We start from the raw sequence: 27,390 nt of genomic DNA, 5'->3' as shown, positions 1-27,390 counted from the left end.
GAGAAGGGCATTGCCCGTCCTCCTTCCAGGCAACACGTCATCCAGCACACGCGTGAGATACTCCGTCCCTCGTCCCCAAGAGGCAACCCGGGAGACAAATTGTTGGACTGTCAGACTTACTGCACCTTCTAAAGTGACCACCCTGGTGGAGAATGAGTGCTGCCTCACTGGAGCTCCACTGCGCCGAAGGGGGATATTTAAAAATAAAAAATAAAATAAAAATCCTAATCACACGAGGAGAACCGTCTGTGGCTTGATAATCAGCAGTGGTGAGCGGGGACCATCTTTGGTGCTGTTTGGTTTGGCTGAAAAGCAAGAGCGTAATCTCCTTGTTCATTATCCGATGTACTTTCAGGAGGAAGACATTCATAATTCATGAAGCTTTTAGAGTGGCAGCCATTATTGCACTTGCATTTTAAAATGTAAGGACTAGATGGAGCTGTATACTGTATTTACTGAAAATATATGAGAATAGTCTCCATCCTCTCAACTCTCCCTGTCTCGAAAAAAAAGGTAAACATGTTTATTCCCCTAAAATGCCAAACTATTACTTTAATTCAGAGTGCATTCAACTCAATTAGGCCGCGAGGAACCTGGATTGAGATTTTAAATCCACAGCCAATAATCAAACAGGACTTAAAGCCCTGGCGTCACACATAATTAAATGTTTTGAAAAGGGTTATCGTCAGTCTTCCAATAGCCCTTTACCGTTTGCATACAGAAAGGATGTGGGAGTGGATGATAAACTTAACTTCTTAGATTATTTGTTAAAAACTGTCTGACACTAACTAGCTTAACAAGAAACGGAGCACCACAGGGAACGATTTTAAATCCCTTTCTATTCTTACTTCGCACTGTTGACAACAGCAGGTGACCCATAAAGATCCCAAAGCTTTCAGATGACACGGCCCCACTTGGTCAATGACGTGGCCTCATAAACGTGAGGTTGAATATTTTCTCAGCTGGCGTGATGAAAATGCCCTAAAATCGATTGTTGGATGCTGGTTGTTGATTTCAGACGGAAAGAAGGGGTGGTTTCCCCAGGACACTTACGGATCGATGGACAGCCAAATCGGCCAAGACAGTGAATTAATTTATTCTGAATCCATCACACTGTGTTGCTGCTGGACAGAAGCTCACTGAGTGAGCAGCTCAGGACGCCTCAGTGTTCTTCTGAAGGTACGAGTTGGATTTTTTTTTAATGAACCCTTAAATCTCTCGGATGTCATTTGTGTGTTATTTCGTCGTTCATGTGTGAGTTCCTTGCACTCTGGAAAGGATTAATAAAGCTTTCTATTTCTGTCCACCAGCTGCTTTATCCTCTGGAGCACTAACACGCAAACAAACCCATGCTCGCAGCAGCGAGGTCCCTCACAACAACAGCGATATAGTGACAAAGTATGAAACTGCAGACACGCCAAAGTTCACCGAGGCATGTCTGCACGCGGGCCATTTGTTCTGATTGCACCGCGGCGCCTCTCTTTGGCTCCATCAGCCTTTATAGCCCCTGACGACTCATGTGACAAACAGCCTACAGGCGACCTCAACGCCCCCCCCTCCCCGGGCGACGCCTCCTCTTTGATGGTAATCGCCCGTTGACGAAGACGGGCCGCGTGCATCGGCCACAGGGAATCACTGTCCGGCGTGGGGATCCACCAGCTGCTGGCGTCAATCACCAGATGGGCTTTGGGGGCAACTGTTTGCGTCCGATGCGGGGAAAACCGCCCCACCCTGTGGAGGAGGGGGAAGCGCTTCAGGGCCCGTCCGACTGCTGAGCAGATCGCAGGTCCACGAAACCGCAGGGCGCGAGACGCAAAGAACCGCCGTGTGTTTCGCTCGGCGGGACGGATGCTCGCTGACACCTCGGAGACATGACCTGTCGCGACTCGCGCTGCCGCCCAGCTGCACGGGGCCGCGTGCAAAGTCCCCCGCGTCTAAAGATCGCTGTCCGTCAGTGGGACCTCCACCGTGCCGAGGGTCACCATGCGGACGTACACCAAACACCGCTAAGAGATTGTCCTTCACACCGTGGCTTTCCGCCGTCGACCTACACATGCAGATTAACTATTCCTTCCTTCCTCACGTACCCTGCGTGTGTATTTGCAGACCTATCGGGGTAAATATTCGACTTTGGGATAATTGGTAACAAAGAAGTTAGCTGATCTGTTGATTGGGGGTGTTTTGACTATTTTTGTTTAGTGCCACACGATGGCGTTTTAGAATTGGTTATAAATGTATGTGCGTGTTCATGACGCTTTAAATGACCTTGTGCTTTCCTGCATCCAAGAGCTTCATTTTATGTTCCCACAAAGGGCCTCCGTTGCTTTTCTCTTTTAATAGTACAGCTTTCAGATTTGAATTGTGTAACACACTGCCTCTGGATACAGGAATGGCGATGCCTCTCTGTAAAGAAAATAGACGTATCTCATTCTTTATTGGGAGTAATGTTTCTTAACCTGTTTTTATTGATATTAGCATCTCTCTATATATATATATATATATATATATATATATATATATATATATATATTCATATAGATGTACAGTATATGTACGTATGAAGTGAAATACTTAATATCTTAATGTGAGCATCTGTCTTCTTCGCTGGTGTCTCATCTATACGTTTGAATATTTAGCTCTTTGTTTTATTCTCTTCCTCAGAGTCGTTCCCTGAAAACTCATCACACCCTCTTGACTTATTGCTTCTCTCATCTTCTTCTCTGTTGGTCTTTCTCCTGGATGGACCCGGCAGAGGAGCTTCGCCATGTTTCATTTGACCATTTCCAGTTTCTCGGCTGAAACCGGCGCCGTCTGTGCCGTTGCTGCTTTCGCCAAAATCCTTCCGCGGTCTCTCGCGAAGGTCCTCTTCTCGGTCGTCCTCCGTCGAACTCTTCCTCGGCGCTCCGGGCGGGGGGTCTTCTTCATCCCCCTCCTTGACTCCCACCTCAAACCAAGCACTGCAACCAGCCACTTCTCCGTCCTCGCTGCTGTCGACGACGTGGACGCCATCGTCGCCCTTCGTGGCGCCGTTGTCGTGGTTGAGAGTTTTGTCATTGTCGTCCTCGTGGGCAATGTTTCCGTGGTTCTCCTCCTCCTGGTTTTCGCCCTGCCGGTCGCCGTTGTCCTCGATTTCGTCGTCGTTATCGTCTGCATCTTCGTCCTCGGGTTCGTTCAAGTCCAAAACGCCCGCCAAGCCGCGGTGCCTTTGTGCGTAATTGAAAAGAAAATTGATCACGGCGATGTGGAGCTGATCTCCTCTGCAAACCCAGTGAACGATGGCTTGAGGCCCTGCAAGGTGATCATAGGCAATTATTGCATGAAAGTGAACATTTGCCTTCCTCATAGGTAAAAGATTTAACCACCAAATAAATTCCCCCTCACAGATTTACCCCCTTTTCTTTATGCTTCCGGAGGATTTCCATTGCTGGAAAATTGTTGAAGAGGAAGAAGAACTAAGGTACCCTGGCTCATCGAGTGGAACCGAATAGTTTGAGGCTTCATTTATAATGTTGACAACCAAATTATTATTATTTTTTCTAAACCCCGCTGGCTTATTTCAGAGATGTTTGGACACACAAGGACACACAGAAATAATGAATGCAACCGTCTACTAGTTATTTGGTGGCTCAGTCTGAATACTTTCTCTGTGAACATCATGTTTCTTTCCCAGCGTAAATGGAACAGACAGCTAACAGAGCAGAGGGAGATGATCACTTCATTTGAGTTAGGCCCAAGTAGTTCGCTTTGGGAAAACTTGCAGAGGAACCAAGCCGGCTACTTACAGTTTCTGCCGCTGTGACGTCCATCTCCTCTTTCACCCATTTCTGCTAGTAGTTGAAACAAAGTAAAAGCTACATACACATACTTTACTTCCAAAGAAGTGGTCTGTAATTTAACAAATAAACCAATAATACCTGCGGTCTCACAAAGACGTCTCGAGTGTGGATCTGTGCTGATGTGGAACGTCCACGGAACAGAATTACTTTGTGGAACCACTCGTTCTTCCTGTCATGACACCTACGAGTTCTAGAAGAAGAACGTTCCATTTTACGTCTGTGATGGCGCTTACAGGGAGTCCCTCTCGTCCTCGCCTCGGAGAATATCAGGCTTCACACATTATGGTGAAGAACTCCTTTAACAAGGTTCCGGTTGATAACTTTTTCATGAATGAACACATTGAACATATTGTTCAACATCTGGTAAAAATATCTGGAAAACTAAACCTCAATCAGCTTACGCTGCTTTCTGTCTAGTGGTTGACGTGCTAAAATAGATTTAGTAAATTAAATACATCAATTAATTAATTTTAAATTTGAAACAGGCTTTTTTAATTAAACAGTTTACGATCAGTTAATTTAATTAATTCCATACGTCATAAAAAGCGTTGGTGGACTTTATTGTTTATCTGTGGAAGGGTTTTATTTGACATCCCACTCTGTGCGGTGCAGCAGCGCAAAAGTCTAAAGGACATCTGGGAAGATTCGCCATCTTGTCCGCGTGCGATTCCTCCGCAACAACCGACGCGCAGCTGCGTGTTTTTTTTTTTTTTGCCGCGAACGTCTCTTTAAAAAAAGTTCAGCGGAGGAAGGCGCGTGTTCGCTGCAGCGACTGAACCCACACGAGCAAGTGACGACGCAAAGAGGAGCGAGCGGCGTTAAGCTGCGTGTGTGGCCGCCCGGGAGGGAAGGACGCGCCGCGAGGGGCCGGTGAGCCGCGCGGAGAGACGACCCGCTCCCTGCGTCCAAACAAAGCCAGAGAGCCACGTGATGTCTGGACGCGCGGTCACGCGCCACAGGTCGGAACAGGTTGTCTGTGCGTGCGTGGTTGTTTTTTTAGGATTTGTGTTATTTTGAAGCAGCTTCGGCACAGTGTTCTCTGGTGTCAGTGGAGACAAAAAGTTAACCTCGGTGCTGTTGAAATGTGCAAAACTGCTTCAGTTGAAATCACTCAGAGGAAATAAATGAAAATTTGTAAAAAGAAAAAAAAAAAACGTGAAATAAGCAAGAATCTGCACGTTCGTGGTTTTGCTTGAGCCGCTTAGTTTCCCTCTGGGTCACTTCACCGTGTTAACGTGGTCTCTCTCGCGCCCACCAGGCCGGCCACAGTGGAGCACTACAAAGCGGCCATGTTGCTGAGTGGCGCCGGCGACGCTCTGGGATGCAGGAATGGGCTCTGGGAGCACAATGAGTCGGGACCAGCTATCCATCAGGTCGGTCCGGGACCGGCGCCAACGAAGGGGAGGAAGGTACCGACGAAACTAAAACCACATCCATCCTTGTCCGTTCTCCTCCCGCAGGAGCTGAGAGCGCTTGGCGGTCTGGCGAGCATCAAGGCCGAGCCCCCCGACTGGCCGCTGAGCGCCGACACGGTTCTGCACCTGGCGACGGCTGAAGGACTCGCCACCGGTGGGCTTGAAATGACGCTCGCTCCGATGCAGCTCCCCCCCCCTTGTCGGTTCTGTTCGTTTCAAACGGCCGACTTGTCGGGTTGATCTAATAATCGGTGTTCCGATGAGACCTCACAAGGACACACACACACACACACACACACACACCCTCCCAGTAATCAAAGGTCAAATCTAATTTCCTGTCTGGCCTTGATTTGCTGCTCTATTACGACTCTGCACGAGTGGAATGGAAATGGTAGAAATTCAACTTGACCTTTCGCTGTGATAAGGCAAACAGCTGGCGTTGATGACGAGGCGCCAACATCCTTTAAAAAAAAACCCAGTTAATATTGAAAACATTTTCAACAAGCCGGCTCTGCGTTGTGTGGCTCGTAGGGAAGGCGGGGGAGCAACTCCTGCACGAGGTGGCCGCTCGATACGTGGAGGGCATGAAGCACATGGCCGGGAGGACGCCGGGGCCTTCAAGCGCTTTGGGTGACGCAAAGTTTAAAACCGTATCGCGTTTGTTCGTTTATTTATTTTCGGCGCTGCAGGAGGTCAGACGTCTGACTTCCGGTCTTGCACCCTTGAAGGAGTCTCCCAGCTGAAGCCCGGAGAGGACGAAGGCTTCAGAGTTCCCTACAACGCGGAGGGGACGGGCTGCGGAGCGGCCAGGAGGTCCATGTGCATCGGGCTCAGGTGAGACGCTCGGCCCGTCACCTGCTTTTGTCCCTGATGCCCCCCCGCCCCCCTTTTTTAATTTTTACATGTTCTTATGTACGAAAAGCTCATCTGGAAGCCACATATTGACTATCTAAAACTTTTAAATTCCGATTCACTTCAGTTTTTTCACATTGATTCTCTAAATAAAATATGAGTGTGGGGAGGTGGAGAGTGTGTGTACCCACAACGCTGTCTATAAAATGAAGACGTGCTAAATAATTTACGCAATATTATATTAATTTTTCCAGCCTGATTGTTTAGGGACGTCCTGTCGAGGGAGATGAGTGAATTGTTCAGACTTTAGATTACAACAAAAATGCAGGAGTCTAATCCTCATGCGCTTCAGTTTTAATGTTATGTCCCTTTTCTTCACCTGAGTCGTCATGGTTATCATTTTTTAATTGTTAATTATACTGGGTTATTGCCATCTCGAGCTTGAGTGCTACTTAATGACTACGCGCGAGAAAAAAAGGGAAAATGTTTCAAATTGATCTTGATTCTAGTGGCACTTTTATTATAAATAAATTATAAATTCATATCTTTTAAATGGCAGGTGATCTAAGCGCCTCTCTGTTGGGTTCGGACTAGTTGTCATCTGACTCCTGAATCTGTAGGTTTCAGCTTGTGAGATTGACGTTTGCAGTAATAAGCAAGAACTTTTTAGCCATGAAGTACATTCAATACAAAAGATTTGGCTCGCTGACACCGGCCTTCTGGGACGGACCGTAGCTTCATTCTCCAGTTTGGGGTCAGGGAGCATCGCGGGGCTTTGACTGACGTGTTTAACTGAGAATGAGTGGCCTTCTCATGTTACTGACCTGACCTTCAAAGTTGAGGTCAGAGTCCAAAATAACTCCTGACTCGAGTGTCACACATTTCCTCCCTCCATCTGTTGGACAAAACGTATCTCCGTCTTCTCTCAGGAAATGCTGAGGGGTACTTTGATTATTTAAATATTCTTATGATTATTTGATAAGAGTGTAGGAGAACATTTCCATCCCAGTTTCACAGATCCTAAAAACCAGCTGATCCTTGGATTGGAGGATCCGAGTGGTTTCACCCTGTTGCTCAAAACGGGATTCAAACAATCCGTCGAGAACAAATTAGTGATTAACATAATGTAGATTAATTCCAGTCATCATTGCATTTGGTTGTAGGGAGGAATTAACCAGGAACTGGATGGTATCTATTATTTAACTATTATATAAATTGTAAAATTTAAACGGTATAAACAGAAGCAATGTTCCAACAAGTTGGTTATGCTCTCAGCCAAAGTCATTTAAAGCATGAAAAGAAGTAATTACTGCAAACAGAAAATAACAGGAGAAACGTTTCTCTCCTGATTGACGTCATTCGGTTTTTCGGGGAAACCTTCCGCCCAAAATCACAATTGTGAAAGAAAATAAATGCTGACAAGGATTTAAATACTTGATTCTCCCCCCCATCAGGTATCCAAAGCCCCACCAGCTGCTGTCGTTGGTGGCCGTTGCCGTGGAGACGGGTAGGATGACCCACCCTCACCCCACCGGCTTCCTGGGGGCCGTGGCGTCCGCCCTGTTCACGGCGTACGCCGTCCAGCGCAGGCCGATCACGAGCTGGGGCCTGGGCCTGTTGAGCGAGGCCTGTCCAATAGCCAGGAGCTTCGTTCGGGGCCGGGGCTTCGCCGCGGAGGAGGCCGAGAGAGACTGGGACGACTTCTGCGACAAGTGGCAGCGGTACCGACGTTTTCCTACACCGGCGCCACGGTTACATCGGAGGCCAGCGGGCACGTTTAGGAAAATCTCTCGCGTCTGTTCCTGCAGGTACCTGGATTCGAGGGGCATCTCCTGCGGGGTGGGGCCCGTGATCTGGCCCTCCTCCTACGGCCCGGCGGAGAGAGACGAGGCCTACGAGGGCTTCAGCCTCTCGGGCCGGGCGGGACGCAGCGGGCACGACGCCCCGATGATCGCCCTGGACGCCCTGCTGGGGGCGGGTTCAGACTGGGAGGAGCTGATGAGCAGAGCGAGCTTCCACGGAGGTCAGATATTCTATCAGGAATATGGGTGGGGGGGAGGGGGTTCGCATACAAACTAAAAGCACTGGTATTCGGTCGTAATTCTCATTAAAAAAAAGTTGACATAACGGAACGTGCATCAACTATAACGATATTGGAGAAGGAGATGAACGTGTCATCAAGTCCTCTTTGCCCGCTCGTCTTCTAGGCGGCGGCACCGCCGCGATCGCCTGCTGCTGCTGGGGGCTCCTCCACGGCACCCGCGGGGTCCCCGAGGGCAACCACTCCGACCTGGAGTACCGAGACCGGCTGGAGCGCAGCGCGGAGGACCTCTACGCCCTGTCGCGCTGAGGAACGAGGCCCGGCGGGACATCGGAGCGAGCGCCCCACTGACCCAAAGAAGACGGTTCCCCCTAGTGACCGCTTTAAATTCACACAGAATTGCACCGCCGAGTGGAACAGATTCAAGCTAATGAGGGTGGGGAAAACAATCCAAAAATCCCCCTGGGATGTAATCACTTGATTTACTTTTCAGCTTGACGTGACATTTTAATGAGCTTCTAATGGAATGTGCTCGTTATCGTCTGATGAAAAACATCTTTCGGTGTGTCGTTGCGGATGTAAGCGGCTTCACGCGTAGCAAAGCAAAACTGTAACGGCAGCACAAGAACAAGAATAAATTGAAACAGCTTGGAAGTTAAGTTGAAAACTTTATTTTTTGGCCATTGTAGTTTTAATATTTTTTTTGTCTTGTCCATTTTTTTACTTGTATTTTCCTAGAGGTGGTTTTGACTACTGGATCTGCTTCATTAAAAAAAAAAAAAAAAAAAGGTAAATTTGCTAAAAATCCCCTCTTGAAATCGGTCCTTTCATGCTGTATTGGTGCGAATCCCACAACAGTTTTCCTTTTGTGTCATTGTCCCTACAAAAACCCCACAAGGCTAAAAAAAACACTTCTGGAAGGTGGTGTCTGCTGCAGGTTTCCATCCGTATGTTTTCCTCTCCGACTAGTCCACCCAGCAAGGTGCCTCATGTCTCTGCATTGGGAAGAAGTTGGAGAGAAGAGCTGGAGCGCAGCCGGGGGGGGGCAGAGGGGGGCAGACACGCCGCCGTCAGCATAAAAAAAAAAAGGGGTCCTCAGCGACGCCAAGTGTTTTCACTGATGAATGCTGCAGTAGAAGAATAAGGTGCTGTAAGACTTCAGACTTCTCCATCAGTTCAGTTTGTTTTTCACGAGTCGCGTTCAGTCTGGGCCAACATCCAGCAGGCGGCCGGGATGTTGGGGTTCATTCCTAAGAACAGTTTGGGGGGTGGGGAGGAGGGCAGATGGGGGTTTAGTTTCCGGGCTGATGGAAGGGAGCGGGGTGCGCTTGTAGCTGCATTGCTGTGGGGGAGGGGAGCGGGGGAGACGACAGAAAACAGCAGACGCTATCAATGCTACGCTCCGAGCCACGGAGAAGATGGAGGGACGGCCGGTGCGTTCGGGGCTTCTTACCTTGCGGGTGTCCGATGTAGAAGTGTTGGTGCGCTCCTTGCTGCGGCCCATGCTGGGGATGCTGGGGCACCGAGCCGGGGCCCTGCTGAGGAGGCGGCTGCAACATCACCAACTGGGGCTGACCGTGGCTCCCCGAGTGGTGGGGGCCCTGCATGGCTCCCTGTACGTGGGCCTGGGGGGGGGGGGGCGCACGAACCAAGATAAGCTCAAGACACTATTTGCTTTTAGCGGTTTAACTTGCGGTGGTGCAACACCCTACCTGCGTTATCTGTCCGAGGGGGTACGTCTGTGGGATTCCCTGGTGGCTGTGGATGCTGTAGCCCTGAATGGGGAAAGAGCCTTGTGGAGACGTGTGGCCCTGCGGCATGTTGGGTGGGGTAGGTGCTGAAAGGGGACCGGAGTGGTACATGGACTGGGGCTGTGGGCCTGACTGGGCATTCTGAGGAGGAGAAAAAAACATCATTGGTCTCAACAAGCGTCTCCCAGAGGCTGGATTCGCGAAGGGGGGGAGAAAGTAGCGGTGATCTTTGGCAGTCTTACCTGACCAGGACTAGGCGCAGCGTGCTGGGGAGGCTGCTGGTTGCCTGTCGGGGTGCTGGAGGGCTGCGGCTGATGGACTTGTCCCGCGTGGTGGGCGAAGGACTGTGGAGCTACACGGAGAAAGAGAATTAATGTCAAAACGACTTTGTACCAATGTTTCATATCAATAACGACTCTTGATGCAACTACGGAAATTGCTCATTGTGAAAGTTTCTCTCATTGCTTGATTACGTTTTGGACGACTTGGCATTAATAACACGGCAGTACCGTCTGCATAGAGACGTTTGCGCCCACCCACCGTAGATTCCCTGCTGCGGTCCCTGAGATCCGTCTCCCTGCGTAGAGAACTGGGGGCCTCCGGGTGGACCCATGGCTTGCGGGTGGGGACCCCCACCTTGACTGATCATCCTCGCTCCACCTTGCAGCATGGAGTACATCGGCTGAAGAGGGGGAGAAAAGAGCTTCAAATTGACATCAGCTGTTAGAACCCCCGAGTACTTCCACGCTCCTCCAAACACTCCGCGGACCACCTAAAGCCGGCGCTGGAGAACCCGGCGCTGGCAGCAGGACTTCCTACCTGTCCGGGGTACGGCGCCATGGCCTGGATGACCTGCTGCTGGCTGTACTGCTGTGGGTTGTACTGAAGGTAGGACTGAGGGTAGGGCGACGCTACCATCTGGGCCCCAGTCGCTGACGCTGCAGCCTGCAGCATGGGCTGTCCTGCAGAGCCGTGATCAGAGCGCTGCGCCACGACGGGTCCTGGGGGGGGGCGGGGAACGCAGAGCATCGTCAAGAGGACAGAAGAATGGAGGGACAAACATTGCGGCATGTTTGGAATCTGTTATTTTCGCAACGCAAATGTGAGTGCAGTGTTACCTTTGGTCCTGGGGAATTTTCCCTGGCTGACAGCAGACATGGTGTACTGGTACATTTGTGGGGGCTGAAATACAGAAACGATTCAATTCAGTTACATTGTATTCGTAAAGCCACATTTGTCTGAGGACTTTACAATAAATAGAAAACGTTCCGTCCTCACATTTGGTAAGGAAACAAACACACTGTGAGCTGTTCATTCTATTTGACCCGTTATGCAATAAGCTTCTATTTCTAACATCTAAACCCGACTCCACCTACACACTTTGGAATAACAGAGATCAGTCAGACCTGTTTTTGGATGGAACAGTTTACAGCCTTGACACTGATCAGCAAATATAAGTGGCCTCAAGGCAACATTATGAAATAACAGCAAACACACAAATGTATCAGGATTTAAAGTTATTATTGTATACATTTCATTTCAATAGTCTATTCAGTGACGTCCACAATTAAACCCACAAGCACCTTTTAGTTTTAGCCGTCAAAAAAAAAAAAAAAAAAAAAAAAAGATCAAACACCTGCAAGTCACCTCTTATATAAAGCGATGCAGGACTCACAGATCTGCTTAGCTATGGTGTTCATTTTATACCAGTTTGACATTTTGTAGATTTAAATATTTAAAAAGTCCGCATCATCAAATTAAACAAACATTTTTTTTAAACCTACATTTATGTATTTTTAAATGATGTTTTCTCATCAGGAATTTAAATGTTTCTGTTGCTACTGTGTTACACATTTGTAGAGTTCCAGTTCAAGTCTTTGAGCTCACGTACCTGCACAGAGTGGATGTAGGAGAGGTAGGGGGCGTTGTACAGTTGTCCCTGTCCGCCTGGGTGCTGAAGGACCACCGGGCTGGGAGGAGTTGGCCGAGGGGGGGTTGGCGCAGTGTTGGGCTTCGCCTGTACGACAACAGAACCAGAGGTAAAGAACATCAGCACGTCACTCAATCCAAAGCGTTCAACACATTTAGAGATGTAACAAATGCCTTTTCCCGGCTAAGTAGTTATAATTAAATGGGGGTAGTGTGAAGGAAGTTAAATGTTTTATTGGATTAAACATTATTAGTATATTTGTACATGTCAGTGCTGCTGATTACCGACTTAGAAATAAAACAAAATACAAACATGACACAGATCTACTGAAAAACAGCTAGTATTTGTATCTAATAAATATTATTTCTATTCTTTTTAGAGTACATTAACATATTCTTTAATTTCTCAAGTTACATGACAAGCTACATTACTTACCATCGGCATTAGAGGTTTAATGGGGTTGAACTCTTTAGCGTTGGGGTTTAAGGTCGATTTCTTCACTTGGCTAAAAGATGTCAGAGGAAAAAAAGTGTTTACAAATGACATCATTAAGCAAAATCAAGTTATTTACCACAGAAAAACTCTTTGAAACTCACTCCGGCACGCCCTCCGTCCGCTCCGGTAACTCGGACCTGGCCTCCTCGCTGCCCGGGGTCCTGGCTGGCCGCGGGTTGGCTGGCGAGTGCCTGTCTGAAGCGGGTGTCGGGCTGGCGCTTGTCGTGGCGCCGGGTGTCGTTGCGGCGTCCACGGCGGCGCCCGGGGAAGGTTGAGGTGGGTGCTGGGAAGGACTGTGAGTCGGAGTCTGGGTTTTGGGCTCCGAGGCGGGGTGGGCGTCCGATGGCGAGGGCTGGGCGCCGCCGGGTGTAGCGACGTCACAGACGGCAGGCGGAGTCGCTGCCGCCGGGGAGCTGGGCGAACTGCCGCTGCCTCCACTCGGCTGGAGCTGAAAAAGAGGGACGCGGAAATGTCTTAAAAAATAATTTAGCAAACAGGCGAATGGGATCTACTGTATGTACGTGAATGTGAACAATTTTAGCTTTTTATCTGGGTAACTTTTTATTAGTACAAAGTTTAAATTAACAAATCGAGTAACGGCCCAGCAGAGAGCAAGCAAATGTCTTTCCGGTCGGGTTTGTGTCAATAAAACTAATTTTAACAGATTCATCGTCAAAAAAACGGCACATGAGAAACCGGACTGATCTGCCACTGAAACAAATGGGAGAAATTACCATAAATTACAAAACACACAACCTTATTGTAAAAACTACACTGTCATTTTTACGCTGAGATGTTGTGTTTCTTAGAAAATAAATATACCGTCAATCTCACGTGAACCAAACATGAGGGATGTTTTAGAGAAAGTGTCTAACATCAGTGATGTAGCAGGTCACATCCTCTTGATTTGTCACAGATTTTAATAATTTCACGCTTTAGAGAAAAGCAAATAAACTCTTACCCTGAATTCCTTGCCAAATTTACGCAGCTCCTCAATCTGCGACCTTTGCTGAACAGAGGGGGCTGGGGGAGGAGAGGTAATCAACGTTAATCAAAATGGGAAACACAATATAATCACGCGCAAGTGGATTGCATAACAGTGGATTTACCGGTCAAGTTAAATTAAGTCTAATTTCTCAAAACTAATCAGTCTTTTAAACAAACCTTTAGTGTTCTTGCCGTCCTCGGTGCTGTTCAGACTCTCTGCGGCGCGTTCCTTTGCAGCTGCACCAAGAATCTCATTCACTGTAAAAACAAGACGGTAAACTAATTAGTTGTAGTGAAAATTCTGCATCAGATTCCACCTTCAATATCCGTGCGTAATGTAAAAAGGTGACGTCTCATTAAGGCAGACGAAGATAACTTCATCGTAGAAAAAGGGGGTATCGACTTTGATTAGACCGGAGCTATAAAACAGGCGGCGAGATGTGGGACCGTACCATCGACAGGGAAGAGAGGGGCGGGGCCAGACGTCTTCATGGGAGGCATAGAGACGGACGAGGTGTCCAAATAAGGCGTGTCCTGGGAAGAACCTGATTTAGGAGAACGAGCAGCTGCGAGGACAAGACCGGGAAGAATAAAAAGAATTTAGGCACAATCAATTAGATAAAATAGAAGAGGACTTTGGAACCACAGCTGGCAGAACGTACCTGTGGACTGAGCATGAGAGTTCGAAGTACGGACTGTTCTGCCCGACTGTGGAGGTCTTTGGGCTTTAGGAGAAGTTCTCATAGAGACTAAAAGGAAATAAAAAGGTTTCACAATTAATTCCGTCTTAAAAACACGCATGGATGCTGTTGAAATACTTTGACGGTGTTTAACACGTACCTCCATTGACGGGCCGCCCGGTGTCAGACAGCGAGTGGGAATGAGGGACCCCGTGTCCGTGGGGAGCAGGGGGGCTGGATGGCGACGGAGCGGCGGAAGCCGAGGCCGCTGGTCCTCCTTGAGGGGCCGGCGCGTACGGGCCGGCGGGGCCGGAGTTGGGGCTCGGGCTCCCCTGGGGGTGGTGGGGCGGGTAGGCTCCACCTCGGCCCGACAGGGGGCTGTTTCTCTCTGACGGGGAGGCGCCGGACTGCGGTCCAGCAGCGGAGGGCAGTGGGGCTCTGGGGGAGGAGGAGGAGGACGACGCAGGGTTGGACCGATAACCCCCGCTTAGACGGTTGTGGGGCGGGGGCCCGCCGGGACCTCGCTCGGCTCGCTCCCGGTTCATCTCTCTCTGTCGCTGAGGTAATGGAATGTATTTGCCATCCCTGTGAGAGACAGAAAACAGATTACGGTCAGTTCAACCCCACTGATATCTCCTCAGTGTGACAGTACCTCTCTACAGGCCGCACAAACAAACACCCCCTCCCCCCTCACCTGGTGTTGGCCCCGGGGCTGTCTCGGCCCCTTTCGCGCTGCTCTCGGTCGCGGGGGCTCTCCCGACCCCTCTCGCGGTCGTTGCCGTCGCGCACCACGGCACTGTATTTGTCCTCCTCGCTTTTGCCCTCATCATTTTCAAGGCCGACGCGATGGCGATACTGGGGGCTGGCCTCGATCTCGTTGGCCAGGCGAGCGGCGCGCGCCTCCCTCTGACGAAACGTGTCGGTGTTGCCCTTCTCCAGTGGCACACTAGACAGCAGGAGGAAGCGGGGAACAAATGTTGATGATCAGGTCGTCAAGAATATTCAGACATGAGATTTAGACGCTGTTGTTTAAAAAAGGAAACATTCCACGATGAAGCTCTATGGAAACTTACGTATACATGGAAAGGCTGGCATCATATGTTGACGTGACTCCATATTTGACTTCATTGAAACGGAACATCTCATTGGCATCCCAGCCATTGGACTGGAAATATAAGAAAGAGGTTAATGACATTCTCCATATTAAATGGCTCAGAATCAGACATGGCCACTAGTTGGTGTTTAGCTTTGCTTGAGTGACTCACTGCATCGTTTTCCAGATCGTAACTCTCTCCATTGCTGTCTCCTCCCTCCCATCTCTGCAAAACCTTCTCCTTGTGTTCACCATTGACGCGAGTGGAGCTGATGGCTGTGTCCGTGAAGGTGTCTGAAAGACAAAACAAAAAAACAAAAAATTCTTGTATGTGTTCATTTGGCCAGATGTTTACAGATCAGCATCATTTTGCTCTCCTGTACCATTGTTGGCCCTTAAGTTCAAGAGCCAGTTAAAGTAAACTCACCTATCAAAACGAATTTACAATCAAGGGGCCCTCTAATGATGAACACAATCATACGTTGACTTTAACACAATTAAGTTTTCAATTAGGAACTTCAAATACATTAGAGATCTGTGAAAAACGTCTGCATCTTTTTGATCTCTGCCCCCGGTTACGAGGTCACGTGTAGGTCTGTGTGTGTGTGTGTGTGTGCGCAAACCTTTGGTAGCAAAGTTGAGGTCAACATCTTTGCAGATCATAGTCACAATGTCTGAGGGGTTGAAGATCATGGTGTCAGTGATATCCTCTCTCCGTGGCAGAAGTGATGTTGAGCTCTCCTCTTCGCTGCGTCTGTGCACAGCGTCCACAGCCAACTCGCACTACAAACAAACGATTAAGATGACATTGGAGGACATGTGAGCCTACACGGGGTGGCGTAAAACAACGTAGTCTTCATTGAAGGGTTTACCTTTACAGTGACAGAATCAACTTGTAGTGCTTCAATAAATTGCAAGGAGGGAAAAACATGATGTAAGCTTCTTACCCGAGAACTGAGTGTCTTGAATATGCCTTCAAATACACTGCCGTTCTTCACTCTTATGTCACAGGTGGAACCCTGAGAAAGTCACCAGAAAGGTTTGTCATAAATTATGCAGATTAGAGATACTCTGAAGACAGCAACAGTGTTAAAAAAATTGATTGTAAATATGTTGTACACTGCCTATTGTCAGTAGCTGCTTTGACACAGGATGCTGAGCCGGCCTCTCAACAACAACTAATTAATGCAGCAGCATGTAGAAAAGGCATTTTAACCATGTACGGCTTTTATTATCAAGAGAAATGATCTTGGTCTGAGTACAACATTGATAAATTGAATGACTTACGACAACAGCGGTGAGGAAGTGAAGCATTCTGGCATTGTTGTACACACCCTCGAACACCTGCAGATGGGAAAGGGTAGGACGTATCTATTAAGCGATGCTTCACAATGACATAAAAACAACCTCACAGTGATGCATCCAGAAAAAACACAAGGTTTAATCTGTTAACTACCAAGTAAAACAGTGTAGATCTCACTATACTCACAGGAGGGGACTGGAATGTTGGCTTTACAGAAGTCCGATTCCTGCAGAAAACAGAACAGTTCAAATATGTTGTTTTCCTTAGACACAAAAGCAGTACATGTTTTCAAAGCTTGTCACGGCAGCGTCACGCTGCACATGTACACAAATATATAGCCAAGTCAAGAGAAGTTGACGTGCTTAGTTTGAGGCCTGTACTGTATACATACAGAGCTGGTCTGTATAATAACTAGGAATGTCTACTTTACATCAATCTTAAAGAAAACGTCTATTGGTCAATATTCCAAACACATAGCAATATTTTCATCATTTGACCAGAGTCAACGTGATGGGATCGCTCCCGATACTAAGTGCACCCTCCAATTAAAAAGCCACCAAAGGGAAGCTATCAGTGCTCGTCACAAGCGGTTACAAAACAAAGATTAGGGCTAAGCTGGCAAGAGTTCACACACATCTCTGACCACACGACCTGCTACTGGACATAAATACAATTCAAATAGTTGTTGTTACTTTGTTTGCATGAGTCTTTCTTATAAGCAAATGCAATCCTCAACGCGTCTTCGCTGGCACGAAGGGGTCAGATAAACTTTGAATAGCAATGTATGCTGATTCGCGTCTCACCGCTTTCACCGACGGGATAAACCTCACTTTTCAACGAGTGCATTCCTATTGGTTCGCAGGCCCCATCAATCCAACATGAACTAGTTCCATTGGCCTGGAGGGAACGCTACATCCGAGACACACCCACCGAGCCTTAACCGGTAGGCCTCTTAAGTAACAGGACAATCCCCGGACTATCCTGAACTAAACCCCCTCCCAGCCCGCTTACCTCCCGGCCGGTGCCCTGTTGCCACTGTTGATGCCGCTGACCGGGGGAGACATACCGACGGGGCCCGATGTTCCGTTGGACGCTTTTCTCCCGCCTGAGCCCGGTTGCTGCTTCAGCATTGCAAAGCAAAAGGCGTTGACCCTACCAATTGTAAGGTTAAGCTAAGTTATAAGCAGTGATACTTCACGCTGTGAAGTGGCTTTGAAAGCGAACTATCTTTAGCAATATCACCTGTCCCGTAGATCGCGGAGCCGGTTTAACCTCAAAAAGACCGGCTACTGAGCTAACGCTACTCTTGCTAAGTGACTACGGGTCGCTTGTGGCCTAAAACGTGAAGGCAAAACACATCACTATTTAGTTTAAGTGTAACATATAAGCTAACAATTTGCCTTGACTATCTACCTTGTAACCACAGTCGTTGTGTCGAAGCAAGCGACGGGTGAAACGACCCGAGTTTGAGTGTTAATTCTTAAGCAACGGCTAGCTAGCTTAGCATTAGCTTGGATCCTCAAGCTCACTTCGGTCGCTTTCCCTCCGGGATTTACTTTCTTCTCTCTGTCGCGTCGCCTTGACTGCGGCACCGCTGACCCTTCCGTTGAAAATGAAGGCCTCGGCGTTACTGTCAGTTACTTAAGGAAGTTGGATTTCTCAGGTTTCTTACTGAAAACCTGCTGCGGACGGTCAACACCACCTCTCGGTAGGTTCACTTGACTCAGTCCGCGCGCGGCTGACTGGAAACCCGGTGCAAGGGGGGCGCTAACGTGCGCATGCGCATTTGACCTACTAGTGAGTGCGCGTACGTGGACGGATGTGTGCATTGAAATCGATACTTGACTACATCAGTCATTATGGATCTCTGTTATGAACAAGAATGAGTGATGTTTACTGCACACGCGGCAGTCGGTAAACAAGACGCATATGTGGTTTCCCCTAAAAAGCGCTAATTTATTAACTTCATGACCTCCGGCTTCTCCCGCGGACTTTTTATGGCTGTTTCTGTTACTTTCTTTGTGTTTTCATTTGTTTTCATCTCAGTCATGAATTCATCAGCACTTTGAAGGACAGTCGAAGCAAACCGAACTGATCTAGTGCGCCCGTACACCAGTCATTACGGCTGTACGCCGGAAAACAACATGGCAGCCTCCGTTGAGAGCGTTTGTGTTACATAGCCGGCATCTGCTGTCCGAATTATCTTCACCCCTCCTCGAACCTCGGTTTGGTCCTAGATGAATGTGCTTATTGCATTTAAGGTTTCCTTCGTCCTCTTCTAAATAAGTTGTGAGTAGACCTTCATTTGGTTACTTTTGTTAGGTGCCTTCGTGAAATACGGAGCCGTTGTGTTGACTGATATATAATATATTAAATATAGTATTCTGTCCATCTTGTATTCTTCTGAGCCTAAACAAAAATACATGACGTTTGTAATGTTATTGCTAAAGGGTATTTTTATGATGTGGTATTAATATATCTGTTCAACACATAAGAGAAACGTTATGCAGTTTGGCCACTGGAAAGTAACCGTAGAACTGAATTTAAGTTAAACTATGCTTTTTGATTTAATTGCAACACTCTCTCTTAAAGGCATTACAGCTTTTAGTATTGTTCGTCCTTCCTAAAGAACCGTGTCTCTAATGCATGTCAATTACAGTAGTTAAAAAACATTCAGACCAGTTTGAATATCAAAATAATTGTTAAATCAGACCGAAGATTAAAGCGGCTTTGCGGCGTTCTGCTCTAATTACTCCAAAAATCCACATTCCTGACCCCCCCCCCCCCCGACTCCAAAGGTACTCGTGCCACATGTTGACGAAGAAGCCTCCGGCCCTGCAGAGCTTTCTGTCGCTGGTTTCCAGACGTGCCAGTCACCTGGCCCGACAGCGGTACGATGTCATTGTTGTGGGTGGGGGCCACGCCGGGACCGAGGCGGCGGCCGCAGCAGCCCGGGTCGGCGCCAAGACCCTCATGGTCTCCCAGAAAATACAAACCATTGGTGAGAGAAAGACAGTTTACTCTTTACGAAAACGTTTGTCTTCGTGCAATGTAGATTCTAATCCCATTTTGTCCTCCTCCTCCAGGGGCCCTGTCCTGTAACCCGTCTCTGGGCGGAGTGGGGAAGGGCCAGCTGGTGAAGGAGGTCGACGCGCTGGACGGGCTGTGCGGTCGAGCAGGAGACTACGCTGGCATCCATTTCTCCATCCTGAATCGTAGTAAAGGCCCCGCTGTGTGGGGCCCCAGGGCCCAGCTGGACCGGCAGCGCTACCGGGAATTTATTCAGGTTTCCTCAACGCGGGTGTGGTTTGTTTTTCTGTGTTTTCTGTCCTCGATTTTTGAGTTAACGGTGTTTCTGGCGGCGGTTTTGTCATTTTAGTCCGAGCTGCTGTCCACTCCCGGGCTGACGGTGCTGGAGGGCTCCGTGGAGGAGCTGCTGGTGTCCGACCCGAACCCAGAGGAGTCTGGACAGCACAGAGTCACGGGGATACGTTTGGGTAAGGAACAAAGGTTGTGATTTAAATAAAGATGTCTATTAGCTCTGACAGATAATGGCTTTTTTGTCTTTAATTATTTTGTACTTTGTTTTCTGTGCAGCTTTATCTGGTAAATCTGATCATTGATATTTCTACTGAGTCACTGTATATTTCCTACTAAATTCTAAATATCAGGACTAGAAGCTTGAGTTTGTCGTGTGACACTTGATCCATTAAAATAGGTGCCAACCAGTAAAAAGCATCTCAAACTGGTTTGCATCTTGTTTTTGTTTTCTTAACACGTTAGACGTTTGTTGATTTTGCACCTCTTTTGACAACTTTTCAGCAAATGAAGTTCACCCGATCTCAGCCGCCTCCGTGGTTCTCACCACCGGTACTTTCCTGTCTGGCTCCCTCTTCATGGGCCAAACCGAGTCCCCCGGGGGCCGGATCGGCGACGCTCCGTCGAGTCCCGGCCTATCACAGACCCTGAGGGAGACGCTGGGGCTCCGGGTAGGCCGACTGCGGACTGGAACGCCTCCCAGGATTGTGAAGGAGTCGGTGGACTTTTCCCTGGCGAAAATCCATCCCCCCGACAGCCATCCAACTCCATTCAGCTTCCTCAACACACGCACGCACTGCAAGGTAGGGTTTGCATTCGAAAAGACGGAACAGCCTTAGTTTCAATCGCGTGGAAGAAATTAGAAATCGCAGTCGAGATATTTTTCTGTTCGGTCGACAAAAGGACTTTACAAATTGACTTTTCAATTCCTCCTTGTTTTTAGTCTGAAGAGCAGCTGCCTTGCTACCTGACCTACACTACTCCTGGTGTGGAGAGAGTAGTGAGGGAGAGTCTTCACCTCAACTGTCACATACAGCAAGACACCAAGGGCCCCAGGTACGCACGCACACACACGCACGCACACACACACACACCAGACCGTGTGTTCTGAAACCCCAAAGAAATGACCCGTCCTGGTCTCTCACAGATACTGCCCATCCATCGAGTCGCGAGTGCTTCGCTTCCCAGGCCGACAGCACCAGGTGTGGCTGGAGCCCGAGGGCGTGACCTCTGACCTCTTGTACCCTCAGGGCCTGTCTATGACCATGCCCCCTGACGTGCAACTCCGTCTTATCAGAGAAATTCCCGCCTTGCACAGAGCGGAGATCCACACGCCTGGTACAGCAACAGTTGATCTACGGTACATAGATAAGTGAGCTTCGGGGGAAACGGCAGCTCTGAATGTTCTTGCATTTCACAGGCTACGGTGTTCAGTACGACTTTGTGTGCCCCACTCAGCTGAGCCCCGCCCTGCAGGTCAAGAGCACCCAGGGTCTGTTCCTGGCCGGTCAGATTAACGGAACAACGGGGTACGAGGAGGCCGCTGCACAGGTAGCTGCTTTTTTTACCGTGCACGTATTGTTAGCGGCGCAACCTGCAGCCTTCTGCTTCCTGATGATTTAGAGAAGTTACACTAAACCGCTTTGTGACCCGCCGTGCTGTTGTTTCCTTCTGCAGGGCCTGTGGGCCGGAGTGAACGCTGCCCGCCTGGCGCTCTCCATGCCGACGGTGGCCTTGTCTCGGACGGAGAGCTACATTGGAGTTCTCATCGACGATCTGGTGAGTCGCGGCGTTACAGAGCCGTACCGCATGTTCACCAGCCGGGCGGAGTATCGAACCTCCCTACGGCCGGACAACGCCGACCTCCGCCTGACTCTGAAAGGTAAGGAGTGTCTGCTTTTGCTTTTGGCTTGTTTTTTTTTTTTTTTAAATCCTTTCTCCTCTTACGGATGGTTTTCTCTGCCAGGCTTCGAGGAGGTCGGCTGCGTCTCCTCCTCGCGCTACCAGGAGGCTGTCCGAGTTCGAGACCGCTTGCAGGACGCGCTGACGGCCCTCCAGGCGCTCGCTCTGTCCACGCGCAACTGGAGAAAACGGCTGCCCGACGTGGGTATGAGCGAGGCCAAGAACACCATGCTGACGTGAGTGACCAATACGTGGAATCGCCACGGCGACGGTTCCAACCGAGTGGACTTTTGACCCCGATGCTCCTTCATTTCCAGTGGTATGGAGGTGCTGCAGTACAACGACGTGTCCTTTGAGACGCTGGCGTCGGCCTTCCCAGAGATCCTTTCCCCTCACGTGGAATTCTCACAAAGACTCAAGATAGAAGGTAAAATGACATATTTGGGCATTTTGAGGGACAACTGAGTGATGAAGACACGGTTTCTGATCCAAGCACCCTCAAAACTTTTGCTTCAATATTGTTATTTCACGCTAGTTTGACATAGTTCCTTCCTTCTCGGTAAGACGTGTCTTGTGTTTGTCAGCTGTGTACAGGCCTCACTGCCACCTACAGAAGAAGGAAATTGAAAGAATCCAGAAGGAGGAGAACATGTCTCTCCCACAGGACATAGACTATTTCTCCCTGTCGGTGTCTCTGTCTCAGGAGGTCAGAGAGATTTTGGACAAAGTTCGACCAACCACTGTGAGAATGAGTATTTGTTGCTTAAAAATAACATGTTGTTCTTTTGGACTCTTGAATACATTTCATTTTTGAGCTATTGCAAAAAAAAAAAAACAAATAACCCTGCTTTTCTTCCAGCTGGGTGCCGCTACTCGTTTGCAGGGAATAACTCCAGCTGCAATCGTCCATCTCTTCAACTACGTACGCCACACGGGACAAAAAGGAAAGAGAGCGCTGAGACACAAAAACAACCAAATGGAGGCAAGAAGAGCCGAGCTGTCGGCAAAGAATGCATCATAACCTCAGCGATACGACCCGTCCAATGTCTTGTAAAACTGTATGTACAAAAGAATAAATTACGGATCTTTTTTTAACTTGGGAAAAATACCTCTTTATATTGTAAAAAACAAAAGAAATGACTTATTAACAGCTTTTATATACAACTATTTCCTCAAGAAAAGAAGTCCTTAAAACTCCTCCTATGCGACTAACTAATAAGGAATTCTAATCCTGTTAGTAACATTGCTGCGAGCAGCTTGAAACTCCACGTGACCTCCTGAGTGACACTGCCGCTAACGACAACGTGCCCGTCCAGCTCCGCTGAGCCTCGAGAGAAGAAACCAAACGGAAACCTCCAGTCTGGCCGAGGCGAGCCCCGGGGGGGTTCTGGGTAGAGGGTGATGTCCACAAACGTCACCTCAGTGGTGAGGGGAACAGGGGACGACAGAGGACACTGAAAAAAAAAAAAAAAAGAGGATTTGGTCATTTTCATAAAAGGATGTGTGGTGCACTGAAAATAATAATATATTGAATAAGTATTTTATCGGTCTACCTTGAGACTTTGACATCGGAATAGGTATTTGGCCCCCAGGATGTAGTTCTGAGGGAGGTCTAAGGGACCCTGGCGGGCCCACAGTACTCTGATAGAAAGAGATTTAGGAAGGACGCAGCCGGACTTACATGTTTCCTGTGAGAGGGAAACAAATAAGTAACACAAGCTTATAAATTCAACGTTTCAGATCATTCAAAAAAGCCTAACAAGCAACTCCCTGATTCAGCTTTACCTGCAGGCTGACCGGACATTCCTGCGTCAGGACTCTCGTCCAGTCCGGTTGGGACCCAAAGTTCATGGCGATGACATCAGGAGCAGCGAGACCCCGCAGGACTCCGTAGATCTGGGACCGGAGCTCCGAGCAGTTCCGGGATTCAGAGCTAAACAGCACGCGGGCAAAAGGGAAATGACAGATGGAAGCTTTAATTAGCTACTCTTCATGTAAAACCAATGGTCATAACTATATGACAAAGGGGACGCAGGGTAGCGTACTCGCCTGAATGTGCATCCATCTAAGGCGTTGTGTGCAAAGAGGACGGGTGCTCGTCCGCTGGGCTCAGAGGAACACTCCCCGCTCCGCGACACCCCCAGTGTGCTCAGCTGACTCGCTGTCAAGGAACCGCGGCGCAAGCTAGCTTGGTCAAACCAAAACGATGACTTTCGAGCGAAGTTCACGACGTTGCTTCTAAGGATACGGGCCGCGGTGCTCCATCAAAGCGACCGATCACAGGGGATCCCACTTGGATTCCAACGGCGGGGATTGGGGCTCCCGAGGGCGAGCTGGGTGCTGCCAGCTGGGGGAGACAAATGGCCTTTATCTTCGTGCTCGAATCGGTTCAGTCAGGGATCAAATCTGTGGCCTTACCTGAAACTGAACAGAGTGTGTCTGCAACAGCAACTGAGTTGGATCCACATCAGCTAAGACTACGTCCACGGTTACAGAAGTGAGATCCCCTCTTTCTGTGTATCTGATGACAAACTCCACCTGAGGGAGAATCAGGGAGAAGGAGAAGTCAGTTTGACTGAATAGTGAATCATTTAGAGGACAAAATAAAATAGATGTAATAAACTTACATTTTTAACCACATTGACACACAAGTCATTTTGTTCAGTTGGTGCCGGCCATTCAGACAACGGAGAAACTGGGATCTGAAACAAGAGTTTTGCAAGTTTTGTGGTAACACAAAGGTGTTCCTCATTATATAATGTATGGCTTTAAATATGTACAATCATTAACTTACCAGGAAGTCTGACACCGGTTCTGTCCCCACTATCGGAGTCTGTAAACAAAGATATTGATGTTAGCCTTTTTGCGCTGAGATATGTGTTGTCATACACGCATGCAGGCTTTAGGACCTTGATCAGGCTCATGTCGGAGAAGTAGGAACCGGCGTTGAGATTTGGATCTGTAGCGCACGACTGAGGAGTCAACACGCGGGTACAAGACAGGGAGGTGGACCTCAAGAACTCTGCAGGCAGAGGGAGACCGAAGGTGTTACAGTGGTTAATCTGGTTTTCACGTACAGATGCAATATACTACACATACAGTATAACAATGTTTGTTATGAAGAGAAGAAAAAAACACAAACAGCAAAAACACACAAAAGAACATTTGTATTTGGTGGGAACTCACTTGCGGGGTTGCCGTTGGTGCAGAACGCCGCAGCAGCCCCCGGGGACGGCTGGCGGAGGAGACCCCGCACGGTGGAGTTGGAGAAATATGTCTGGATGACGTCATCGACCTGCAAAAACCACTCCATTACCCATTTAATCTACCGCGGATACAGTGTACGCTTCAGTTTAACCTCCCTTTGAATGGCGGGAGAGGGCCCGTACCCTGTAGAAGCCTCTGCTGTGGCTGCTGCTCGTAGGCGCTGGTGGTGAGAAGTGGTACGAGTCCCCTAGAGCCAAATACGGAGCTGGAGCTCGGAGGGACTGGGCTGCATTATCTGTTGGGTAATGCAGATGTTCAATGGAATTAGTTGTGAATACTTCAATTTTGCGGTTATAAAATTGAACTGTGGCATAATTAGTGATTTACCTGGTAACGGTAAACATAATTGGTTAATTGATTTCAAATGATTATATTAGGATTACTTCTACTTACCCGTGGGCCTGACACAAAACAAGGAGTCAGTGACGGTGACGAGGGACGAATCCACATTAGCCGTGAACACCAGCCATTTCTCAATGCAAACGCCCAACCTGTCAAATAAAATACCCAAGTGTTGTAAACAGCTTCGTGTGCGGTTTACTTTAGAGCAGCTGACTTACATGACTTTTTGTGGACATCCAGTGAAGACAGCACTCAAATTCGCAATCCCACAATCAACCGTGTCGCAGCAGCAACCGATGTCACAGAAATCCGGCGTTAAATCACAGAGGCAACCTTTAAAACAACAGCATCATGAATCCAGAGGCTCCCTCGGCCTCACAACCCAAAAGACTGGATGGAAACACAAAACATCCCAAAAAGACACAGGTGTTCTGTAAATTACCCTCTGACGTCACCAGAGGCAGGACGGGGGTCGCGGGGGGCGCCTCAGAGGCGGCAACGGACGCAGTCAGCGGCGTGGTTGCTATGGAGCTCAGAGTGGAGTCCAGGTTGGAGGTGAGGCTGGAGTCCAGGTTGGAGGTGAGGCTGGAGTCCAGGTTGGAGGTGAGGGTGGAGTCCAGGTTGGAGGTGAGGCTGGAGTCCAGGTTGGAGGTGAGGGTGGAGTCCAGGTTGGAGGTGAGGGTGGAGCCCAGGGTGGAGTCCAGGTTGGCGGTGAGGGTCGAGTGCTCAGTGGACGCCTCAGTGGGGCCGACACTGGTGACGTCCACGGCGACACTGGTGACGTCCACGGCCGCCGGGGCCCCCGCAGCAGGGGTCGCTGAGCTGAAAGGCTCCCCGTCAACGGAGCTCGGAATGAGGGTCGAAGTGACCCCTGAACCTGTGGCCGCGTGAACTAAACGTCCACACGAGAAGAAGCATATCTGAAAGGAACAAAACCACTGGCGGAAATGCATTTACGCAAAGAGAAATAGCAGCTAACGTTAGCTAACGTTCGATGTCCACCGTGAGCCCGGTGAGCGGGTCAGATAGCAAGCTAACGTTAGCTTAGCTGAAATTATTCCTGCTACGTCGATCACAAGTGCGAGTGCTTATAATAAAACAAATACAGCGTTAAACATGAAATAAGCAATCCAATTTTCCGTGGATGCATCTCGCTCCCGCACACACACGCTGACGTAACTACACACACGTTAGAGAGCTTCACCTTGTTGCTAAGGAAGCTGTCATGGGACTTCCGGTCTTACGAGGACGCTGCCGTAAAACCTGTAAAAGAGAGGAACCTTTCTTCTAACCATAGATGTCAGAAGCATGTGTGAAGAAGTTCATTTATTTGAAAATTAGACAAAGACAAAAAGATAGACTAAACACATGGAAATAATCTAAAACGTATATAATTTGATATATATATACAGTATGTAGTTGGCTGAATGTGGGGTTTGCATGTCGACTTTAATGCTTTCAAGTTATTTGAAAAATGACTTCAATTAGAAAGCTGTTTTGTGGAGCTGCATATGAGTCAAGTGGGGGGGAAAAGCTGAGCTCACGTACCATGCTGTGAATGGATCGGGTCCAGCTTACATCCAGGACATGGTCAAACCCGACATCCCAACCCGCACTCTCCGCTCTGCATCTGCAAAACTACTCGTTCCTCCCTCACTGAGAGCAAAACACACGCTGTCCTTGCGCCGAAATGGTGGAACGAGCTCTCTGAAGACACCAGGACCGCAGAGAGCCTTCACATCTTCCACCACAAACTAAAGACACACCTCTTCAGACTCTACCTTGACTAAAGACTTACAAATTGTAGCACTTAAATTGTACTTGTAACGTCACTCATCTATAGCAAATTGTAAATTGGCTTATTTGAGGAAATTGCACTTTCTTGTTTCTTGTTCTCCTGAGTTTGTACCCTATGGTTGAATGCACTTATTGTACGTCGCTTTGGATAAAAGCGTCAGCTAAATGACATGTAATGTAATGTAATGTAATTTTGGCCTCACATGGGGCGACTTTCTTGAATTCTTGAATCTGCTTTGATCTAATCTTTTAAAAAGAGGTGTAAACCAAATACCGGCTGTCCGAAGGTGAACATCTGTCACTAAATAAAGATAATATGTCCAACAAATCAAACAAGAGAACATAAAAGTTAAGGCAATAAGAACTTTTCCACATATATTT

General features: G+C 48.4%; 5 protein-coding genes and 1 long non-coding RNA gene across 23 annotated transcripts; 3 read left to right on the top strand and 3 right to left on the bottom strand.

The window, feature by feature from the left end:
• The first annotated feature begins 1,580 nt into the window (after positions 1–1,580).
• LOC144408020 (uncharacterized) lies at positions 1,581–3,929 on the top strand. The gene is made up of 3 exons (XR_013467768.1): positions 1,581–2,116; positions 2,662–3,295; positions 3,384–3,929. It is a non-coding gene; the product is annotated as an uncharacterized LOC144408020 (long non-coding RNA).
• Positions 2,432–4,418, bottom strand: LOC120819136 (uncharacterized). 3 transcript variants are annotated; one of them, XM_040176280.2, is made up of 3 exons: positions 3,915–4,418; positions 3,783–3,827; positions 2,432–3,288 (listed from the first exon to the last, which is right to left on the bottom strand). In XM_040176280.2, the coding sequence occupies exons 2-3, from the start codon at positions 3,820–3,822 to the stop codon at positions 2,633–2,635; spliced, it is 696 nt and encodes a 231-aa protein (XP_040032214.2). In that variant the 5' UTR covers positions 3,823–3,827; positions 3,915–4,418; the 3' UTR covers positions 2,432–2,632. The 3 variants fall into 3 exon arrangements, with proteins under 3 accessions (XP_040032214.2, XP_040032215.2, XP_077959726.1); XM_040176281.2 differs by having other exon boundaries at positions 3,783–3,824; positions 3,915–4,048; XM_078103600.1 differs by lacking the exon at positions 3,915–4,418 and having other exon boundaries at positions 3,783–3,904.
• Positions 4,419–4,659: 241 nt separating this feature from the next.
• Positions 4,660–8,816, top strand: adprh (ADP-ribosylarginine hydrolase). The gene is made up of 8 exons (XM_040176250.2): positions 4,660–4,795; positions 5,095–5,209; positions 5,297–5,405; positions 5,783–5,881; positions 5,980–6,085; positions 7,558–7,824; positions 7,912–8,126; positions 8,311–8,816. Exons 1-8 carry the CDS (start codon positions 4,767–4,769, stop codon positions 8,451–8,453), a joined length of 1,083 nt encoding a protein of 360 aa, XP_040032184.2. The 5' UTR covers positions 4,660–4,766; the 3' UTR covers positions 8,454–8,816.
• On the bottom strand, positions 8,793–18,148 carry LOC120819068 (ataxin-2-like protein). 14 transcript variants are annotated; one of them, XM_078103558.1, is made up of 24 exons: positions 17,913–18,136; positions 17,395–17,535; positions 16,570–16,609; positions 16,368–16,424; positions 16,028–16,099; positions 15,704–15,863; positions 15,253–15,374; positions 15,061–15,152; positions 14,682–14,933; positions 14,148–14,572; positions 13,970–14,056; positions 13,760–13,873; positions 13,485–13,565; positions 13,282–13,343; positions 12,422–12,768; positions 12,261–12,330; positions 11,787–11,912; positions 11,014–11,077; positions 10,715–10,896; positions 10,436–10,598; positions 10,138–10,247; positions 9,857–10,036; positions 9,598–9,769; positions 8,793–9,394 (listed from the first exon to the last, which is right to left on the bottom strand). In XM_078103558.1, the coding sequence occupies exons 2-24, from the start codon at positions 17,511–17,513 to the stop codon at positions 9,333–9,335; spliced, it is 3,159 nt and encodes a 1,052-aa protein (XP_077959684.1). In that variant the 5' UTR covers positions 17,514–17,535; positions 17,913–18,136; the 3' UTR covers positions 8,793–9,332. The 14 variants fall into 14 exon arrangements, with proteins under 14 accessions (XP_077959684.1, XP_040032068.2, XP_077959688.1 ...); XM_040176134.2 differs by having other exon boundaries at positions 8,793–9,486; positions 10,436–10,577; XM_078103562.1 differs by having other exon boundaries at positions 10,436–10,577.
• On the top strand, positions 17,286–22,709 carry mto1 (mitochondrial tRNA translation optimization 1). 2 transcript variants are annotated; one of them, XM_078103579.1, is made up of 13 exons: positions 17,286–17,544; positions 19,182–19,384; positions 19,470–19,669; positions 19,763–19,880; positions 20,206–20,504; positions 20,645–20,757; positions 20,849–21,039; positions 21,122–21,252; positions 21,379–21,583; positions 21,668–21,839; positions 21,921–22,030; positions 22,188–22,345; positions 22,463–22,709. In XM_078103579.1, the coding sequence occupies exons 2-13, from the start codon at positions 19,195–19,197 to the stop codon at positions 22,622–22,624; spliced, it is 2,049 nt and encodes a 682-aa protein (XP_077959705.1). In that variant the 5' UTR covers positions 17,286–17,544; positions 19,182–19,194; the 3' UTR covers positions 22,625–22,709. The 2 variants fall into 2 exon arrangements, with proteins under 2 accessions (XP_077959705.1, XP_040032110.1); XM_040176176.2 differs by lacking the exon at positions 17,286–17,544 and adding an exon at positions 18,504–18,672.
• LOC120819083 (tectonic-3) lies at positions 22,345–26,165 on the bottom strand. 2 transcript variants are annotated; one of them, XM_078103580.1, is made up of 15 exons: positions 25,888–26,165; positions 25,655–25,791; positions 25,431–25,545; positions 25,264–25,361; positions 24,993–25,105; positions 24,790–24,898; positions 24,513–24,625; positions 24,398–24,436; positions 24,231–24,305; positions 24,022–24,141; positions 23,852–23,950; positions 23,653–23,756; positions 23,389–23,536; positions 23,157–23,291; positions 22,345–23,057 (listed from the first exon to the last, which is right to left on the bottom strand). In XM_078103580.1, exons 1-15 carry the CDS (start codon positions 26,163–26,165, stop codon positions 22,812–22,814), a joined length of 1,929 nt encoding a protein of 642 aa, XP_077959706.1. In that variant the 3' UTR covers positions 22,345–22,811. The 2 variants fall into 2 exon arrangements, with proteins under 2 accessions (XP_077959706.1, XP_040032111.2); XM_040176177.2 differs by having other exon boundaries at positions 25,655–26,165.
• Positions 26,166–27,390: the final 1,225 nt, after the last annotated feature.

The sequence above is a fragment of the Gasterosteus aculeatus genome, chromosome 5 (genome assembly GCF_964276395.1).
Source record: "Gasterosteus aculeatus chromosome 5, fGasAcu3.hap1.1, whole genome shotgun sequence".
NCBI classification, from domain to species: Eukaryota; Metazoa; Chordata; class Actinopteri; order Perciformes; family Gasterosteidae; genus Gasterosteus; species Gasterosteus aculeatus.
Note: the sequence above shows the minus strand (reverse complement) of the source record. Positions and strands in the feature narration are given on the sequence as shown.

Excerpts from the sequence above, each read along its gene's own strand:
- LOC120819136 (XM_040176280.2), bottom strand. The coding sequence starts at position 3,822 with ATGGGTGAAAGAGGAGATGGACGTCACAGCGGCAGAAACT. Across the intron at positions 3,289-3,782 it reads ACGTCACAGCGGCAGAAACT|GGCCTCAAGCCATCGTTCAC; the intron begins GTAAGTAGCCGG and ends ATCACCTTGCAG.
- adprh (XM_040176250.2), top strand. The coding sequence starts at position 4,767 with ATGTCTGGACGCGCGGTCACGCGCCACAG. Across the intron at positions 5,406-5,782 it reads GGCTGAAGGACTCGCCACCG|GGAAGGCGGGGGAGCAACTC; the intron begins GTGGGCTTGAAA and ends TGTGGCTCGTAG. Across the intron at positions 6,086-7,557 it reads TCCATGTGCATCGGGCTCAG|GTATCCAAAGCCCCACCAGC; the intron begins GTGAGACGCTCG and ends CCCCCCCATCAG.
- LOC120819068 (XM_078103558.1), bottom strand. The coding sequence starts at position 17,513 with ATGCTGAAGCAGCAACCGGGCTCAGGCGGGAGAAAAGCGTCCAACGGA. Across the intron at positions 14,934-15,060 it reads GCCAGCCTTTCCATGTATAC|TGTGCCACTGGAGAAGGGCA; the intron begins GTAAGTTTCCAT and ends CCTGCTGTCTAG. Across the intron at positions 13,344-13,484 it reads GGACGGCAAGAACACTAAAG|CCCCCTCTGTTCAGCAAAGG; the intron begins GTTTGTTTAAAA and ends CTCCTCCCCCAG.
- mto1 (XM_078103579.1), top strand. The coding sequence starts at position 19,195 with ATGTTGACGAAGAAGCCTCCGGCCCTGCAGAGCTTTCTGTCGCTGGTT. Across the intron at positions 21,040-21,121 it reads AGCGGAGATCCACACGCCTG|GCTACGGTGTTCAGTACGAC; the intron begins GTACAGCAACAG and ends TGCATTTCACAG. Across the intron at positions 22,031-22,187 it reads ACAAAGACTCAAGATAGAAG|CTGTGTACAGGCCTCACTGC; the intron begins GTAAAATGACAT and ends TGTGTTTGTCAG.
- LOC120819083 (XM_040176177.2), bottom strand. The coding sequence starts at position 26,165 with ATGCATTTCCGCCAGTGGTTTTGTTCCTTTCAGATATGCTTCTTCTCG. Across the intron at positions 23,537-23,652 it reads TTAGATGGATGCACATTCAG|CTCTGAATCCCGGAACTGCT; the intron begins GCGAGTACGCTA and ends CGTGCTGTTTAG. Across the intron at positions 23,058-23,156 it reads TCCGATGTCAAAGTCTCAAG|TGTCCTCTGTCGTCCCCTGT; the intron begins GTAGACCGATAA and ends TTTTTTTTTCAG.